The sequence below is a fragment of the Medicago truncatula genome, chromosome 2 (genome assembly GCF_003473485.1).
Source record: "Medicago truncatula cultivar Jemalong A17 chromosome 2, MtrunA17r5.0-ANR, whole genome shotgun sequence".
In the NCBI taxonomy this organism is placed as follows: Eukaryota; Viridiplantae; Streptophyta; class Magnoliopsida; order Fabales; family Fabaceae; genus Medicago; species Medicago truncatula.
Genome location: NC_053043.1, coordinates 30347572 through 30367360, shown reverse-complemented (window position 1 = coordinate 30367360; position 19789 = coordinate 30347572). Strand labels below are relative to the sequence as shown.

At 33.1% G+C, this 19789-nt stretch overlaps 1 protein-coding gene across 1 annotated transcript; it reads right to left on the bottom strand.

Moving 5' to 3' along the window:
- Positions 1 to 11835: 11835 nt before the first annotated feature.
- On the bottom strand, positions 11836 to 14268 carry LOC120578065 (protein SOB FIVE-LIKE 3). The gene is made up of 2 exons (XM_039830143.1): positions 14019 to 14268; positions 11836 to 12486 (listed from the first exon to the last, which is right to left on the bottom strand). Exon 2 carries the CDS (start codon positions 12483 to 12485, stop codon positions 12000 to 12002), a length of 486 nt encoding a protein of 161 aa, XP_039686077.1. The 5' UTR covers position 12486; positions 14019 to 14268; the 3' UTR covers positions 11836 to 11999.
- Between the last annotated feature and the right edge of the window lie 5521 nt (positions 14269 to 19789).

Below are 19789 nucleotides of genomic sequence, written 5' to 3'. Positions count from 1 at the left end.
CAACAATCCCAAGAAAAAGAAGTCTACACACTCATGTTCATTGTAGACATAAAAGAGAAGAAGAAGAAGAACATGAAAGAAAATAAACAAAAAAGAAGAACTTTTACTCAAATAAACAATTGTCACTTATTAATTTCCAAGAACAAAAGATGATTGAATATGTTTGCCAGGTGCTCTATTTATAGTCTACAACTACTTAAACCCCAACAAATACATCAATAGAATATTCCACAAGAAACCATGGGCTTTACGTCAGAAATAAATTAAACAGGCAGCTTGTCGAAGAAGCAAAAGGAAGTCTATAGTGGTGGCACGGCCGTGCCACTGGAGGCACGGGCTGTGCCAAGCCTTCTGGTTGGTTGGCTTCATATTTTTGCACCTAATCTTCATATTTGTGGGCCGAATCAGCTCCAAATCTCCTTTCTTTTGCTGCAAGACTCAACCTTTCAAATATTTGTTCCTGAAATTAAATAACTTGCAAATTGAAGTAAAATAGTTCTAAAAAGGAAATAAAATCACATAACATCTAAATAAAACAGACTCAAATAATATATAAAAAACACTAATTAATGACTCATTAAACTCCCCCATACTTGAATCTTTGCTTGTCCTCAAGCAAAAGGCGTAAACATTAGTAGCATAAACAAGATTTAACATATGACAACTTTATTAAAATTCATGTCTCCTCCAAGGCTTTGTTTTAGTGGTACACTAATCACAACTTCAAGCATTTCTCATGAACCTATTCAACCCAACAACAAGTCTCAAATGAGTGTGTGTGTGTAGTCCTGCTTTTTCTTGCTCCTGTGTAAAAGATATTATGAGGAAGAAGATTCTAACCTTAACACTAAACCAACCGAGAAAAGTCCTTTCTTCATTTCATATAAGAGAGATTGGAATTATTTAATCTTTTGACAATTAAGCACTTTTGGGGAACTATAGAATTTTAATTGATGTTTGGAGACAGCACCTTCACGTAGGAAATCAGGTAGTGCGGCTCCTGCCCCCTAGAGTCAATGGTGCCCCATATATATGTATTTGTTTTGACCACTTTTTTGATAAGTGAGAAGGAATTACAGAAGCTAATTTAGTTTTTTTAGAGACAACATCTTCACGTAGGAAGTCAGGTAGTGCGGCTCCTGCTCCCTAGAGTCAATGGTGCCCTAGAAAATATTTTTGCTTTCGACCCTCTTTATTTGATCTTTTTATTCCCCACACTAACTTATACTACTTTTACTCTTAAAACTTTTAAGGGTCAATTTACCACTAAAATTAGAACGTGCTCCTCAAAATACCTACCTACACATTTACTCAAAGAGTGCAACTATGTGCTTTTCTCAAAGAGAATTTTCACAATAAAATATGATGTGGGTATAGCAAGAACACTTAAAACACAAGAAGTCACTTTCATGTACAAAGAACAACCCTTTTGGAAGAAACTTAACAAAAAAATTTATGTCATATTTCTCAATAAAAACAAAACAAGCTGCTTGCAAGTCTTTCACAATAAAACAAAACAAAAAATTAAAATTCAAGAGTTTGAGACACTACGACACTTGATATTTTATTGACTCCTCCATACTTGGGTAAAGCATTGTTCTCAATGATTAAAAAGAGAGAAAAAAAATTGCAGAAATAAAAGAAAAAGGAAAAGGGAAAGCTAACAATTTGTTGGGGACCTGGTGGAGGATCTTTTATGTGGCTTTTCTTCTATTAATCTGCAAAACATAAACAAAGAAGAAGAAAAACGTTAACCCGTGTGTTGCCTCCCACGCAGCGCTCTTTTACAGTCACTAGCTTGACAATAAAAAAGTTTCAGTTTCTCAATCTGGGTTACATAGACCATTGTGTGCACATAATGCTAAAAAACATTCTTTCACACGATGATCAATCACATCAATCATACAACATGAATCAAAAATAGAGGGACCCTTCATCAATTTGACAATTTCAAACTCTACCTTCTCATCACCTACATGAAAAACTATCTTACCATACTTAACATTAATAACAACACTCGCAGTAGCGAGGAATGGTCTTCCTAGAAGGATTGAAATTTCGGAATCCTTTTTTATTTGACGAAAGATGTGTGACTCCCTTGCATGTTTAATTTAAAATCGAAACAACAATGAAGAAAAACACCCAAAGGTGGCAACGGAAAGAAGATAAAAAGGGGAAAGAATAAAAAAAAGTCTTCGCAACAAACAATGCCTAAAAAGAAGAAAAGGCTGCGGAGAAATACAAAGGGAAGATCCTCTTTAAATAGCCTCAAAACCGTCCACATCAATGGATGAGATTGAGCAATAACGAAGAGCCACGATCTGACGGTTGGCAGTGGTCTTGGGAAAACGTAACGCGGTCAAAGCTACATGCGCGTATAACCTTTTTCTAGGAACGCGTACAATACACGAACAAAACACGTGGAACAAAGAACTGAACGACCATAACATCACCAACCTTCCCTTTGAAACATTTAAGTGCCAACTACTCCCACTAACTCATTGTGGGGCGCCTCCTACTCACAGACGGAATCAAAGCTCACCAACAAATGCTTCAAGGACTGTACGACTTAGCTCATCAACGGACACCACATTCTTTGCGGGTGGGTTTCAAATCATGACACAATGCACCGAGGGCTGCCAGGCTAAATCATCGACAAGCACCTTTGATCGAACGCCTCCTTCTCTACTAAAAGCCATTGAGTCATAAAGATATCAACGACTTGGGGAACAAATGTTCTGGACCACTCACCTAGCTACACATGTACAATATTACGCAACCTCAAGGCCTCACACTCAAATGAGTACGCCAACTCGCCTGCGCCGTGCCACACTAGAGCACACCTCCCTACCGGGATCACGTTTCACGTGTCCACTCCAGTTCCTAATCATACGTTGCATAACCCAGAGACGGTTATGCCAAGAGCGCGCCTATATAAGGGTGAACTTGCTTCACCCTCAATGTACACAACACTTTTCACAACTCTCCTAAGACTTTTCTCCCAGTTCCATTACTAACTTGATCGTCGGAATGCTAACGTGCCTGCAGGCGCCTTTCGTTCCACCGCAAAAGATGCTTCGCCGCGGCACCGGTAGCCGTTACCAATCATCATAGCATTCTCTACAACCGTTGCGACTCAACCGTTCTCACAGGACAAATCAATTACTTCTTTATTAATTGTTACAATTTGGTGCACTTTCCAATTTCGTCCATCAAAATGAAAAATCAGATTATGGAAGAAGCTCAATCTTAGAGAGACACCTATGAAGCACCATTGAACAAGAAAATAAAGTATCAATTATGTACCATTAGAACATGTCAAACTAACTTTGCAAGAAGTTATGAATCAATGCATAAAAACTTTCAAGGGCATCTTGTAGCACTAGAAACTGGTCGGAAACAGAGTGAGGCCTACCGCAAGAATTTGGAAACACATGTAGCCCATATGGACTGCACTAGATTTTTAGGTGACATGACACCTTTAACAACCCAAACATTGAGAGTTGTAGCGTTGTTGAGTTAAGAAGTAGAACAGTCCACACACCAAATGAGTTTTAAGATCATGAAGAAGGCTTCATATTTTTCGTGCTGATGTGAAAACTAAAACCCCTATGATGTGAAATGTATATTTTGTAGTAGTGAGGTGTCTAAAGTAGTGGAGCGTAAAGTAGTTAAGAAAAAGGATGAAAATGAGTGTAAACTTGAGAAAAGTGGAGAAACAAAATGGGTGCTTGTATATAAAGGATCCATTTTTAGAATGTGTAATAGACAAGTCATCAAAGATAGTGTTAAACCTGAAGAACTTCTATAATATGCAAGGCTACCTTAACCACCTTCGAGTTAGCTTTCAAATATTTTATACGATGTTTCAACATTAGACACAAACAGAATGTCGAGTAAGATATTTCATCATCGAGCTAGCAGAAAACAAACAGAACAAGAAAAATATAAAGGACAGAAAAGTAAAAGGCGCAATTGGTTTGTTAACCCAATTCGGTGACAAACACACCTACATCTGGGGGTTACCAAGCCAGGAAGGAAATCCACTAGTGTAGTCCTTATTCTAAGTTCTCAGCAAACTCCTGGTTTATAACTCTAGACCTAGGACCTACCCATATTGACTTCAACCTAGGAAGTCCTAGATCTGTGATCGCATCTCACTTCCCTCAATCAATCACAACCCTTGTGATTATCTGAGTTAACACACCCACATCTATCCATACATAAATCACATAAACTAGCATTATGAAATCATCATGCTAGTTAAAAATAATGCTCCCCCTCAACGGCAGATCAGTAAAACATACTACTCCCCCTCAGGTAATACTCCCCCTCAATATATATATAATTAAATACCTCCTTCTTTGAAGCTGTCCACGAGTCCATAATTTATCTTCCCCATAGCTCACCCAATAGCAGAACAGGGTGCCTGCTCTGATACCAATTGAAATTCTGGCGGGCTAGCTTTAAGATGTTTTATATGATGTTTCAATATCAGACACAAACATAATGTCGGGTAAGATGTTTCATCATCGAGCTAGCAGAAAACAAACAGAATAAGGAAAATATAAAGGATAGAAAAGTAAAAGGCACAATTGGTTTGTTAACTCAGTTCGGTGACAAACACACCTACATCTGGGGGGCTACCAAGTTATAAAGGAAATCCACTAGTGTAGTCCTTATTCTAAGTTCTCAACAAACTCCTCGTTTACAACTCTAGACCTAGGACCTACCCGTATTGACTTCAAACTAGGAACTCCTAGATCTGAGATCCCATCTAACTTCCCTCAATCAATCATAGCCCCTGTGATTATCTGATTACAACTAAAAAAGATGAAGTTGCCTTCAAACATAAACTACCTCCGTGCTTCAAAGCTTAGGAGTAGTACAACTTACAACTCAATAAAGTACAGTCCTTAACATGTATCAAGGTGACAATAGAAAGACTCACAAATAACAGTAACTAAAAACCCTAAAAATAATCTTTTGTGAAGCTATGGTTTTGATACAACTCAACTACAGGTCCTGCTCAGTGCATCAATATGATACAAAGAGAGGCTCACAAAATAAAGCACAAGGCGTAACAATAAATGTAATACCCCGTTTTCCAAACATAAAAATTTCATAACAAATAATCAGAGTTTTCCACATAAACAGAATGCTACACTTCTTAAAAATCATAAATGGAATAATTAATTAATTATCCTTCCAAAAATCATCAACATATTAATTCAATACTTCGCAGCGGATTTAATTCAACAACATAAATAGTCTTGGCACGAAGGCCTCATGAAAACATCTCATAAAAAATATAAACAACAACATGATCATCATCTTATAATAATATAAACAACAACATAATCATTAATATTCCATTGTTTTTCATCAACAACAACTTCAACGATTCGACGACGACAACGTCAACCTGACAATACAGCTACGTGAGAGTACACCACCTCTTATAATATGACAACGTAAGAGTATACCACCTCTTATAAAACAACAACGTAAGAGTACACCACCTCTCACAAAACACCTGAACATAAACAGTCACCAACAACAGCTCCAACTACGACTTCAACAACTTAGACAACATTAACAATTTAAGACTCCAATACTTTGGAACACTTTGGAAAGACAACTTACAACTTTGTAACTTAGACCAACACCTGCAACTTGATCAATATGCAACAGCAACAGAAATAGTACAAGCAATTCACAACATAACAATATTAATGAAAAGCATCACAACTTAAACATCATACATTTTTCACCCAAAAATCCATTCTTTATTAACTTTTCCAAGTTCAATCTCAATCTAAAAACTTGCCTAATCATTATTATACATATTCCAATAGTCATCATATCATACCAAATATTACATTCAAATACATAACATCACATTTATATCAATCATTAAGTAAGTCATCAATCTAAATAGTTGCAACAAATCAAGCATGAGCACACAAATTTATCCATGACTTCAAATACCACATATTCACATAATTTAAATCAAGCAACACCTTAATAATGTTTCTAATTCTTCTTTTAACCTCCCACGTCTAAATTTGCACATTAATTAATTATTCTCTCAAAGGGCTACATCCGTTGCGGTGAGCCCGAATGAACTTTGGAAAATACGACTTTCCCGTTCATCTCAGTTAATTTACACTCATGATCTCGAACTCTTCTCTCTCACTCCATACCTTAATTGAAGCTTCCAAAAATTATCCTTTGCGTCAACATAGCAGCTTCATCCTTTTATTTCTTTCTATCTTCAGTTTGCCTCTTTGATTATGTCGAAATCAATTCATGTTTCTTATAAAACCAGTGCTAGTGACGTCTATGGGTTCCTTCTGTTGAAATCCAAAGGTTAAACTATTAATTCTAAGGGAAGGTTTGTATTCGATTTTCTGGATGTTTATATTGATGGAATTTGGTACATGCACATCTAGGTTGCACATATTAGGTTATTGGGTAGTGGTTTTGTGTGTGGCTGGTAGCGGAAACCAGAAGCTTGCCGTCGTATGTAGCATCAGGCACGGATCCACGCCAGTGTAAAAGGGGGTAATTGACCCCACTTAATTTTTGTTTTTTAAACCAACAATCATATATTTATAGTTATAAACCCTACTGGTATAATACTATTGACCCCACATGAATTATTCATTCAACTAATGACAAAGTATATAACTTAAATACTAGAATAAATTGATACAAAAGTGACACTGGTTGACGTGTTACACTTTTTGATACAAAGGTAATCCACTATATAAAGCTAATATATTTCTATGCGAGAAATACTTTTATGGATACAATCACAAATCGATATTGTTAAGAACACCCTCAAATGAAATGAAAAAAATTAAAAGAAAAAGTATTTAGTTATATTAATTGACATTATTTAATTTTATTCTCTTTAATTTTTTTATAATTTTGTGCGTGTACTCAAATATGTTTATTTGGGTTTGTATCTGTATATCTCATTTCTACCGTTCATTGCCATTTGCCTTGGTAAGGGAAGAAGTAAATTATTTCAAGTGGAAAGCTAAAAAGGTACTCAGTGACGCAAGTTTAAATCCAAGCGATTCATTTTTTGCATTTATAAGGAGAAGTTAATTAGTTTGACTCAATTTATCCCACTGAATTTTCTTTAATGGAGCTTATGAGACTTCACAATCAACTTGAAAATTATATTATGGATGTTCGTTCTAGTGAACAATTTTCTAACTTAGATGGGATTAATGATCTTTCAAAAATTATGGTGGAAATAAGAAAATATATTGTTCAACCAATGATGTATTTACTTATAAAGTTGTCGTTGTTTTTGCCTGTTGCTACACCAACTACTGAAAGAAGTTTCTATGCTATGAATTATGTGAAGAATCTACTGCACAACCGTATTAGAGGTGAATTTTTTAATGGTTGTCTAGTAACATTTATCAAGAATGATATATTTGATAGTGTTGAGAATGAAAAAATCATTAAACATTTTTAATATCTAACTTCTTCTTAATGATAAAGATATTATCATTTTATCTCCTATGCTTTATATATAGGGTTTTGCTAGAAGCCATCCCATGAAGGTGTCTTTTAGCAATTCACACCTCAAGGTGTGATTTCCACATTTTAGTTATAACTTTGCTAAAAGACACCTTCATAAAAATTAGTTGGTGTCTTTTAACAAATGCTCATAAAATAATTTGCTAAAAGACACCTTTATAAAAGGTGTATTTTAGCAAAACCCATATATATATATATATATATATTTATTTATTTATAAATGTTGATGATAATTACATTGACCCCGCTAATCAACTGGATCCGTCCCTGTGTAGCATATAAGTTTTTTTTTTTTTTTTTTTTTTAACATTAAAAAATGGAATATATATTAACACCAAAAGCAACTCCTCTAGCACAAGGTGTGCTAAACGAATTACTTTACAAAAACAGAGTCAAAACAAACAACCAATACAAACCATTAAGCGATGCCCAAGCATTGGAAAGGACTTGAGCACCACCTATCTCTACCAAACCTAAAAACAACCTTTAACATATAGGTTAATAGGTTAATATATAGGCAAAGGTAACACTAGCATATATTTAGGCATATTAGTTACTAGAAAGTATTCTGAATAAAATAATGATAATTTAAAACTAATATATATACTCTTGAATTGGAATAAATATAGACAATATTACTAACAATTTAAATAAAGTGTGACGGCAAAGACATCAATCCAAATACAAAGAAAATCATCACATCATAGCAAGCACACATACAATAAAATTAATCACAATAGTCGCTATTACACATAAGGACGTAAAATCATTTAAAACAATCACTATTGATTTATAAGATGAAAATGTTTATACATAAATATATTCAAATATATACTTTAGTAAAAATTGGGGTGTTACAATAAAACCCTAAAAGACTCTCAATTCAATAACATTGAATTGGTGAATAAAACTAGGATATGAGTCTTCCTTATATAGCCATTCATCAGCAACATATATTTGAATCAAATATTCTTTTCAGAAATATATTAAAACAAATATTCTTCAGAAATATATCTTCCAAAATCTCTTTTAAAAATATATTTTACAAAAAAAAATATCCATCTGAAAAATATCATTCTTCTGGACACACAAGTCTCTTGAACCACAAGTCACGTGTATAAAATCTTCATAGAATCTTTAGTGATCTCACGTAACAAATTAGAAACAAATATAGAAAATCCTAAAGAGTAGGAACATCTTTAAGAACCGCCAAACACCACCACCAAGGGATCCTAAAATATTGTCTATAATTTAGGAACAAATCACCCAACTGATTATGGACAAAAATACGTTACTTGGTGAAATAAGACGTGGTTTCCTTAAAAACATAAAGCTTGCGAAAACCAAGCCACACAAACAGGGCACATTGAACCGTGCCAGGATATTGGAACATTGTATCCAACATCATACATGAGTATTTGTGTTAGCAACAATGAATCCAATACTCAAATACCCAACTATCTCCCCTTTGACAATTTTTTTGCTAAAACAATATGAGATCATACAGATAAACTAGAGGGGATACACTCATACCTTCTTTCATTTTAACACAAGAACTCATCTTGAAAGAAAGTAACAAACTTCAGCATTACTTCAAAAGAACATCTTCAAAAATAATGCACACAAGAAACATTGGAGGCATACGCATCAGCGGAATAGAGAAAACCCAGCCTTACAAAGAAACCAAGGGAGAAATAAACTCCCACAAAAATAAAACAGAGAGAAATAAATTCTCACAATAGGATGTAAGAACATCTGGTAAGACATCAGTACCCTAGAAGCCCAACACACTCACATCTGTCCATACGCCAATCACATAAACTAGCATCATGACATCATCATGCTAGTTAAAAATAACGTTCCTCCTCAATAGCAGACCAGTAAAACATACTACTCCCCCTTAATAGGCATATATATATATATATATATATATATATATATATATATATATATATATATATATATACATGAGTCCGGAATTCATCTTCCTTGGAGCTCACCCAATAGCAGAATACGGTGCCTGCTCTGATACCAATTAAAATTTTGGCGGGCTTCAAGGAAGTAAAAGACCAACTCATGGGCTTCAAACATAAACTACCTCCGTGCTTCAAAGCTCAGGAGTAGTACAACTTACAACTCAATAAAACACAATCCTTAACATGTATCAAGGTGATACAAGAAAGACTCACAAACAACAATGACTCAAAACCCTAAAAATATTCTTTTGTAAAGCTATGGTTTTGATACAACTCAACTATAGGTCATGCTCAGTGCATCAATATGATACAAAGAGAGGCTCACATAATAAAGCACAAGGCTTAGCAATAAAACCCTAAAAGACTCAATTCAATAACATTGAATTTATGAATAACACTAGGGTATGAGTCTTCCTTATATAGCCATTCAACGACAACATATATTTGAATCAAATATTCTCCTCAGAAATATGTTGAAACAAATAATTCTTCAGAAATATATTTCCAAGATTCCTTCTAGAAATATATTTGCACAATTAATTCTTCCTTCAGGCAAAACATATATTTGTATCAAATATTCTTTTCAGAAATATATTGAAACAAATATTCTTTTCAGAAATATATTGAAACAAATATTCTTCAGAAATATATCTTCCAAAATCTCTTTTGAAAATATATTTCAGACATAAAAATATTCATCTGAAAACTATCTTTCTTCTCGAAACACAAGTCTCTTGGACCACAAGTCGCATGAGTAAAATCTTCATAGAATCTTCAATGATCTCACGTAACAAATTAGAAACAAATATAGAAACTCCTAAAAAATAGGAACATCATTAGGAACTGCCAAACAACATCACCAAGGGATCCTAAAAAAATATCTTTCTTCTGGAAACACAAGTCTCTTGGACCACAAGTCGCGTGAATAAAATCTTCATAGAATCTTCAATGATCTCATGTAACAAATTAGAAACAAATATAGCAACTCCTAAAAAGTAGGAACATCTTTAGGAACCGCCAAACAACACCACCAAGGGATCCTAAAATATTGTCTATACTTCATAAACAAATCACCTAGCTGATTCTGGACAAAAATTCGTTACTTGGTGAAGAAGAAATAAGACGTGGTTTCCTTAAAAAGATAAAACTCACGAAAACCAAGCCACACAAATAGGGCACACTGAACCGTGCCAGGATGTTGGAACATTGTATCCAACATCATACATGAGTATTTGTTTTAGCAACAATGAAGCCAATACTCAAATACTCAACAGGGAAAAATGACGTTATGTTCCTTTTATATGTGCTTGCAACTGATGTTTTAGTTATTTTCATTTAAGTCTTGTCTCTTTATATTCACCTTTGCGAGGTAAGCCCATGAAGTGGAAAAAAAAAGGCCAAATCAAACACATTTAATGTTGAGTAAACAATTTGGACCTCAATGATTAACGGAAGAAACTTTGGGAGAGTTTTTGATTCATTTTGGTGATCGAAGGATGTGCATGATAACGAGGAACACTTTGAGACCTAAATGAAGGTTTACTCATTTAAAGACTTGTATGATGTAAGGGCTTTGTTGGGTTGCATTTTTATCTTTAGCCGGCGCAATTTCACATTTTCTTATATTTATTTACTTTGATGTTTTTACCTTCACTGCATTACTTGTGCATGGAGAATTTTCCTTAATTCAATCTTTGTTTTCTCGAAAAAACAATGTCTAACAACTGCGTGGCAAAAAAGTGACAATTTTATACGAATACTTTGGCAAAACACTAACATATCTTATTTCATTTGGTAATAAAAAAAAATTATTTCACGTTAGAGACCAAAGTGCTTTGTATATATAAGGTTAATGTTGATGTAACAAGTTTGATAGATGAAGGTAAATAGGGTATTGTTGATATGGTGAGAGATAACGAAGGTGTTGTCGTTGATGTTAGTTGCTCGCAAGTCTTTTCATTATAAGATTTAGAAGTTGCAGAAGCCTCAACTATGCGGAAGGGTTTTGAATTTGCGAAAAACATGTCTTTTGTGAATCTCGTTGGAGTCAGATGCTTTTATTGTGGTTTTTGCGTTGAATACTCGTCAACAAATCTCTCAGCTATGTCGGCTCTATTATTGGAGATTATATTAGTTATAATGTTTGTTTTTGTAGTTTAAATTTTTTGCATGTTTTCGCAGTTAAAATGGAAAAAATCACTGTTTATTTCTTTACGATACCCCAAACTGGTACACAGAAAAATGTCACTAATTAATTAGAACATTCATGTCTTATCATTTATGGAATCACAATCTGATATCGAGTTTTTCTTAATTCAAATCTTAATCATGATCAACAACAATAATTCTGAAAAGTAAAACAGTACAAATTGCAATTGCAACAATTGTCACATAAACTAAAACCTAATCAAGAAAATTAACAAGCTAAAATACCATTAAATAATAAAGAAATTAATAAATCTATTTTCTTGTTCCAACCCTTTGATTTTTCCTCACCTTAACTTTTCCACCACCTTGAACTTGAGTCTTCTGTTTCTTCTCCCCATTCTTTTCTCCTACTTGATTTTCTTTCTTTCTATTTCCTTTCTTTTGATGATCAAAGCAATAGTACTCATAAACCTTGTCACCCTCTTCCACATTTTTCTTGAAATGTCTCAAATCATAGCCACCTTCATAAATTCCCAAGGGATGATGAAAATTAACAGCATGATGATGACTTGGTCCAGAAGAAGCATCAGAAGCCATAGAATCATCACTTTCAATTTCAGCATCAACTTGAGTTTGATGAATCTCTTGATAATAATGCACTTTATTATTATCTTTATAATCATGATCAAAATTTTCATCCTCATGATTTATTGGAGAACCAATATACATGGTCCATCCAGATTCACTACTATGACATTCCTCTTCACTTGCTAAGAAAATGTGATGAGGTGGCTCCATCCTAAGAAGAAAACAAAAATTGTATGTTAGGTTTTGTTTTTGAGAATGGTAAATAAATAGAACCAAAGAATTTATATATAGAAGGAATTGAACTACTATGTCTCTTATGAAGGGTACCAAATAAATTTTATAAAAAATAATAATTAATATTAATAATGATAATAATACTATAGAAGTGTTCTGAACACCTGAAAATACTTATCCCTTCATCTCTCTGACAAAAAAACAGTTTACTAAACACGGAAAAGATACAGCCATAAAGGGATTTGAAACTATGAGCATTGGCAGTGATCTCTTTGCAATTAATTGCATATTGCCAACTGTGGTACCCTCTGACTTGGATTTAAGTTTGAAATTTGGTAGTTGGTAATTTATACATAAATTCTAACTCCAAATTATCAATCAGGGTATAATTCTCATTATCTTAGTATGAAGTGTGTCATGATATTTTTTTTAGGCTTAATTGCACTTTTGACCCTAACTAATTAAAATATAAAACAGTACTCTATGTATTGGATCTTTGGCAGTTTTGGCCCCAAGGAAACTTTTGGCCCCCTATCTTTCCACTTTCGGGGTCAAAACTGCCAAAGATCCAATACATAGGGGCTGTTTTGTATTTTAATTAGTTAGGGGACTAAAATCACAATTTTTGAAAAGATAGGGGCCAAAAGTACAATCAAACCTATTTTTTATTTTTTTTAAAAATTTGGCAAAATAGAAAATTATTATGTGTGATTTGAAATAACTATTGAGGTGGTTTGAAAAAAATGCATACTATAACTATATACGTGTGATTTGAAATTCATCACATGATAACCGTAGCTTAGGTGATGAGGATGAAGTGTTTTATTTAGAGGGGTGTTATTTTGGGATGAGTAGTGGTTATGTATATCGTTTTTTTGGTGGTTGTTTCATGAAAGAATTTGTTTTAGGTGATGATGTTTATTTTGGTGGGTGTTGTCGTCATCAGATGAGTGTTGAAAGTAGGGTTTGACTAGGTATTCTGTGTAGGGTGTCTTTTATGATGTTTACTTTTGAGTGTTCCTCATATATACGATGCTTTTAGTTTGTATTCTCTAAATCACCGGTCTCTGTTCGTCCAAGCAGGGATTTTATTTTAAATAAAATTTGGTGTTAAGATTTTGGTACTCTTGTACAATTATCTCTATTAAAAAAAGTGAGAGAAAGAGGTAGAAGGTGTGAATGAAAGTAAAACAAAAAGCATAAATATAAACAAACAACAGTTCCATAAATTTGAAAGAGAGATAGGGTTGGTTGGTTGGTTTCACTTCATCACATGGGCCTGAACCTGATCTTCATTCATTAATAGAAGAATATGCAATATTGCAATTGCAATTGCAATCATCATTACTTTCTCTGCATTGCTCATAAATAATAAAATGACAGCTATATAGATACATATATAAATGCAAAGTTTACAGAATCAGATTAACACAGGCTACAAAAATCAGAATAGAGAATAAAATACCCATATAAGTCTAGGTAGGATTGCAAAAAGGACCTCTTCATTACCTGATTTAACTTTCACTTCTTTAAATATCTTGTCCCTTCATATGAAACAAATACCCTTAGAAACTGCTACTAAATATTACAACTAGAGTTTTTGAATTTTTTTAGATTAAGCCCACACTATATAATATAGGTATAATAAAGTTTCTTGTTGAGAATTAACACTTTTGGAATATCTCTATGTATCTACTTCTTGCTAGCTATAGTCTCTCTAATTTTCTTTTGGAAAGATCACAAAGATATTTTTGTGATCTCAAATTTAAACCCTAGTATTTTTCTTCTTCTTCTTGGCTTGAAATGCAAAGCATATATATATATATATATATATATATATATATATATATATATATATAATTAGGGTCATAGTTTGGAATAATACATAGTCACAAACATGTTTTTAATGATTATAATGAAAATTGATTGTGATATTTATCTACTTGGAATTGCATGGTTAACGAAAGCTATATCATATTGCTATCATGAGGAAACCACGTATACCCTACCTTTTTTTTCTTCTTCTTTTTGTCTTCCACAAATTTGATTTGCAAAAATCAAGCTGTATTTTTTTTATTTTTTTATATTTTCTAAAAGTAATATTGTTAGGTGGGGAAATGAACCTGAACAGTTAGATTTTCTTTTGTTTTTGGTTGGAGCCTTGGAGGTAGATATAATTTTTTTTTTCAAAAAAATAAAGGTAGATAACTAGTTTTAATACTGTTATAAATAATGAAGTGACATTTGGAATGACTTCTTTCACTTCAACAAGAAGATAGATGATTAATGCATTACCAATTTTACAGCATTTTAAGAAGTTTTTTATTTTTATTTTTTTTAAAAGATTTAAGAATATTTTTATTATTGATTCATAATTATTCGTATTAGTCAATATTTGGTGAACTATTGAGATTTAATATTAAAATTCTTAAGATTATGCCTAAAATAAAAATAGAAACCCCCATCTTTCAATATTTTTACGAGGTCCCTCAAAAAAAAATAAAAAATTTACGAGGTCTATATTAATCATGCAAACTTATTAAATGATGTGGTAAATGTATAAAAAAAAAAAATATTGTAAAGGGTCCATTATTTTAGTTTTTTTCTTGAAGATATTGTATAACATTGTAGAAATCTTGGAGAACACTTTCTTCTTCAAGATATTTGTTAATCTATCAAGACATGATGTTTCACTCAAAATGCAATCCACCAAATTCTAATGCTAAATTTGTTATGTCAAGTCACAAGAGAAGAAAAATAAAAAAAGGCAAGAAGCAAAAAAGGACTTTAATTTGCATAATTCTGCTGGTATAATTGACTACTCTAAAGGAATGGGACCCTTGTTAATTGTTAAAGAGAAGGACCAAAATGAAGTAATAGTCTCAAAGGTGGCAGGGTTTAAGCATGCCATGCCCCATTATTTTTAAGCAACAATTTGGCTGTTCCCCACTTTAAAATCATCCCTATGGCTTAGAATGAGGTATAACCGGACATGGTCAGGTCCATTCATTATTCCTCTTGTTTGTCTTTCTGAGGGCTCCACGTGAAGCTCAAGATATGGTGTTTTTGCATCAAGACAGTGTTTTCAAAGCTGGATATGGTTGTTTATTTTTGGTTTAATAGCATATTTAACCCCCTAATTTTTTCAAAGTTGCGATTTTAGCCTCTTATGAAAAAAAAACTATAAAACCGTCCCTTAAGTTTTGCACATGTGACAGTTCTGGCCCCCAAGGTCAATTTTGACTTGATCTACGCTGATGTGACACCCTAAGTGAGGTGTCACATGTTATTATTTATTTATTTATTTTGTTTTGTCTTGGGGAGGCAAAACTGTTACAGTTGCAAAACTTAGAAGACGGTTTTGTAGTTTTTTTCTTAGAGGACTAAAATCGCAACTTCGTAAAAGTTAGGAAAAAAAACTGTTATTAAGCCTTTATTTTTTTTATCTATAAGAAGTGATTTTCTTTTGTTACAATGATGCATGTTATATATGTGTGTTTTTACTTGGGTTGGTTATCATATACCTTTCGATAGTTAATTTGATTATTACAAGTTCATTGTTGATTTGGTCTACAAATTACTAATAAAAGATCACACACATGAGGATATATGTTTTTGTAGTAATTTTAATGCTATATAGTGACATAGGTTCACGTATTTAGAGGTCAAAATGTTTGTGTACTTGTGAAACTAAAAGATTTTTATGAAGTAAACTATCATCATTCTATTTTGGTTTAAACATATTCTTGTTATCCTTGTAATATATATACCTAATTTTTTTGGTTTATTGATTTTTTATATTATAGATTGATCCTATAATTTTTTTGGTTATGTTGTTTTCTTTAGATTTTGGATCCACTCTTTTTTTTTTCATTCTCTTTTTCGAACACATGTTACACAAAGGATAATTAGTCGAAAAAGATTGTGAATTTAGGATTCATAAATAGATTTAAAACAAAAAGTGTGACATGATAACAAGGATAGAGCGAAAAATTAGAGGATCAAAATCCGTTTCTTTTATACGAAATGTCTCCACAATATCTACCTAAAACTAGGGTTATAGATAGACATCACGGTCTTCGTGAGCTTAGCTCAGTTAATATGGACAATGCATAAAATATGCAAGGTTCGGGGTTCGAATCTCGGCGACCAAAAAAAAAAAGATAGACACAACCGTTTTTAGTAAAATATATATAGCATCCTTTCTTCTTTTTGGTTTGCTAAATTCCTAATTTTATTAAAACATGGTGCATTTGAGTTACATTTTCAAGGTCGTATGATTATTAACGTAAAGTAGCATCACATTTTTTTTTTGTGGAGGCCAAGGTTCAAACCCTGGACCTTACATATATTATGTATGGTAAAGTAGCATCACATTTAGTACTTAAGAAACGTTTTAAGCATTCTCAACATAATGAAATTTAACATATAATTCAGGAAAATAAATATGGGAGTTTCTACCATGCCGTCATTTTTAAAAAATTTAAATCTTTCACCACTCCAAACCAATCAGAAGGTGGTATTTTTTGACAAACCATGTCATCAAAGTTAATGCATTCTCTCTCTCTCTCACACTAGTCAAAATGCATTTTCGTTTTCTTTTTCAAGTATATTCCTATTTTTCTATTTTGAATGGAAATTCAAGTATATTGAGTAAAATCTTTTTATTATTATTAGATGGTCGATTAAGTTTTTTAAAAATTATACATTAAAATAAAATTAATATCTTCTCTTTCGTAACAAAAGAAAAAATTAACAACTAAACTCCTCAACAATTATTCCAAAATCGTCCAAAATTTGTTATCGTTTACATCGTCGGATTCACCATCGCCGACGGGAAGGAAGGTTGTCGTTACACAAGTTTGAGTTCCCATCCCTCAACGGATAGTTTCAGTGGATCAAGCAAGTTAATGGATCATATTATGAATCTTACAATGTTTCTTTCATTGAGTTCCTTTATTCAAGATGAAATAGTGTTATCAAGAATTTCATGAACATCTCTAGTCTGAATACTTCGTTAGTTGTAGATACTTTAATTCAAAAAAACCAAGTTAAAACCCCTAATTCCTTCCTTAGAAGCTTTAGATTCAATAGAGTTTTTTCTTGTTGTTTCATTAAATCAACATATTTATCTTTTAAATCTGTCAACTCATTGGTTCTGTGTTCAAAGTGTGTGAGAAGCTCTTTAAGTGAATCAATAAGTTCTTCTCTGGGAATTTTAGAATATGTCTCATTTCATCTTCAGAGTCTGATTCAGGTTTAGCTTCTGAAGTCACTTTAGCCACTAACCCCATAGCTACATTTGCTTCATCTCCAGCTTCTAGACCTAGATTCACTATCTAAATATTCCCAGGTGGCCATTAAACTCTGCTTGATCTGCTTCCTAAACTTGCTTGATTTAAAAGTTGATTTCTTGGACTTCTTTGATTTTTCCTTCTGAAGATCAGGACCCATCAATAATAAAGTGTCCTAGCTTCTTACAATTGAAGCAACCCTTCTGATCTTCCTTCTTTGAGCCTTTGTGACCACTTCTTCTGCTTAAAAACTTCTTGTTCTTCCTAGCCAGATATTGAAGCTTGTTAGAGAGCATAGCCATCTTCTCAACAACAGCTGGATATTCATCAGAATCTCCATCAGGGGATTCTTCTTTAGACTCAATGGCTTTGAGAGCTTTTGAGGACTTCCATTTAGATGTCAGAGCAATAAACTTTGGCTTCTTAGTAGATTCATGCTCATTTAGACCAATCTCATGTACCTTGAGAGAACTTATAAGATCTTCAACACTTAGAGTGTTTAAATCTTTAGCTTCATCAATAACAGTAACTTTAGGTCTCCACCTAGCAGGTAAGCTTCTCATAAGCTTGCTCACATAATCAGAAGCAACATAGTTTTTCTTCAGTATTTGAGGTCTAGAGAAAAGAGTCTGAAATCTTGAGTACATAGCCTCAATACTTTCATAATATTTCATCTTGAATAATTCATACTGATGAACAAGCATAATAGCTTTTGCTTCTCTGACTTTCTTGTTTCCTTCATAGTTAGCATACAATGAAGCAAACATTGCTTTAGCAGTAGATTTATTACTCATCTTCAAATACTCAGCACGAGGTAAAGCAGCAACAAGAATTCCTCTCATCTTGTGATGTTTCTTGTACATTTTCTTTTAAGCAGGAGTGTGTTTCTTTCTATCGATAGCAGCTCCTTCTTCATCAAGGGCCAAGTCACCAACACCATCTTCAAGGACATCCTAGAGTTCCTCATCTAAACAAAAAATGTGACTCTACATTTTGGTTTTCCACCAAGAGAAATCTTCAGGATCTCCACTAAACCTTGGAGCTTTGCTGGAGTAAGACTTCTTATCATCAGAAGTACCATAATCATAAGGAATAACATTGTTGTTTCCGGGTGTGAAACTTTCACCAGACATGTTTTTGTTAGATCTTCAATGAATAAGCATCCCATGCCTTCAAATTCCTCTAAATTAGCGGTTGCTCCTGGCTTCCATTCCTTCTGCAATCATAGGCATGAGAATAACAACATTTAACAAACTCTGAGGCTTCCAGTCTTCAGCTTCTGATAATGTTAGCTTCTGGAAGACAGCTCTTGATGAACAACTTATGGTAAACAGCTTCTGACGAACTGCTTCTGATGAGCGACTTTCCAAAGTCTTTAGATGCTATCTTCTTCAAACTCTATCTTTTAGGACAAGCTCCCTTTTTGTAAATTTCATTGCTCTCATTTGTTCTTCCAGAACCTATTCTTGATATAAAGACACTTAAATATTTTATCTATAGTTCTGCACACTTGAACAAATATTAGCATATCCAATTGACATTTTTTAATACCTTGTTATCATCAAAACTCAAAGGGTATTGTTAAACACATTTTGTTCCAACAAACTTTATGCGCGAACACTTGAATGTTTAAAAATCAGAAAAATGTTGTACTGATAGGGTGACACAGTTGTGTCACTGAGACACACACCCGTGTGTGAACCTTCTGTCAGAACATCAACTTTTATGTTTTTGAGAATTTTTCACCCTTTTGTGTTTTGAATTCGCTTTTGGTGTAAACATGAAAGTTTTAGATAAAGATGTTAGCTTTCTAATGGCTTCGATTTAACTTAAAATGTTTTTAGGTTTTGTGCTATGATGAAAATACTACAAGTAGGTCTTGATGCAATTGTACGAAAATTCAGCATAACTATTTTTAAGTGAACCCAAAACTTGTGGTTTGGTCGCAAACCCCAAAACTTAATTACTAGGATTTTAATTAGGATG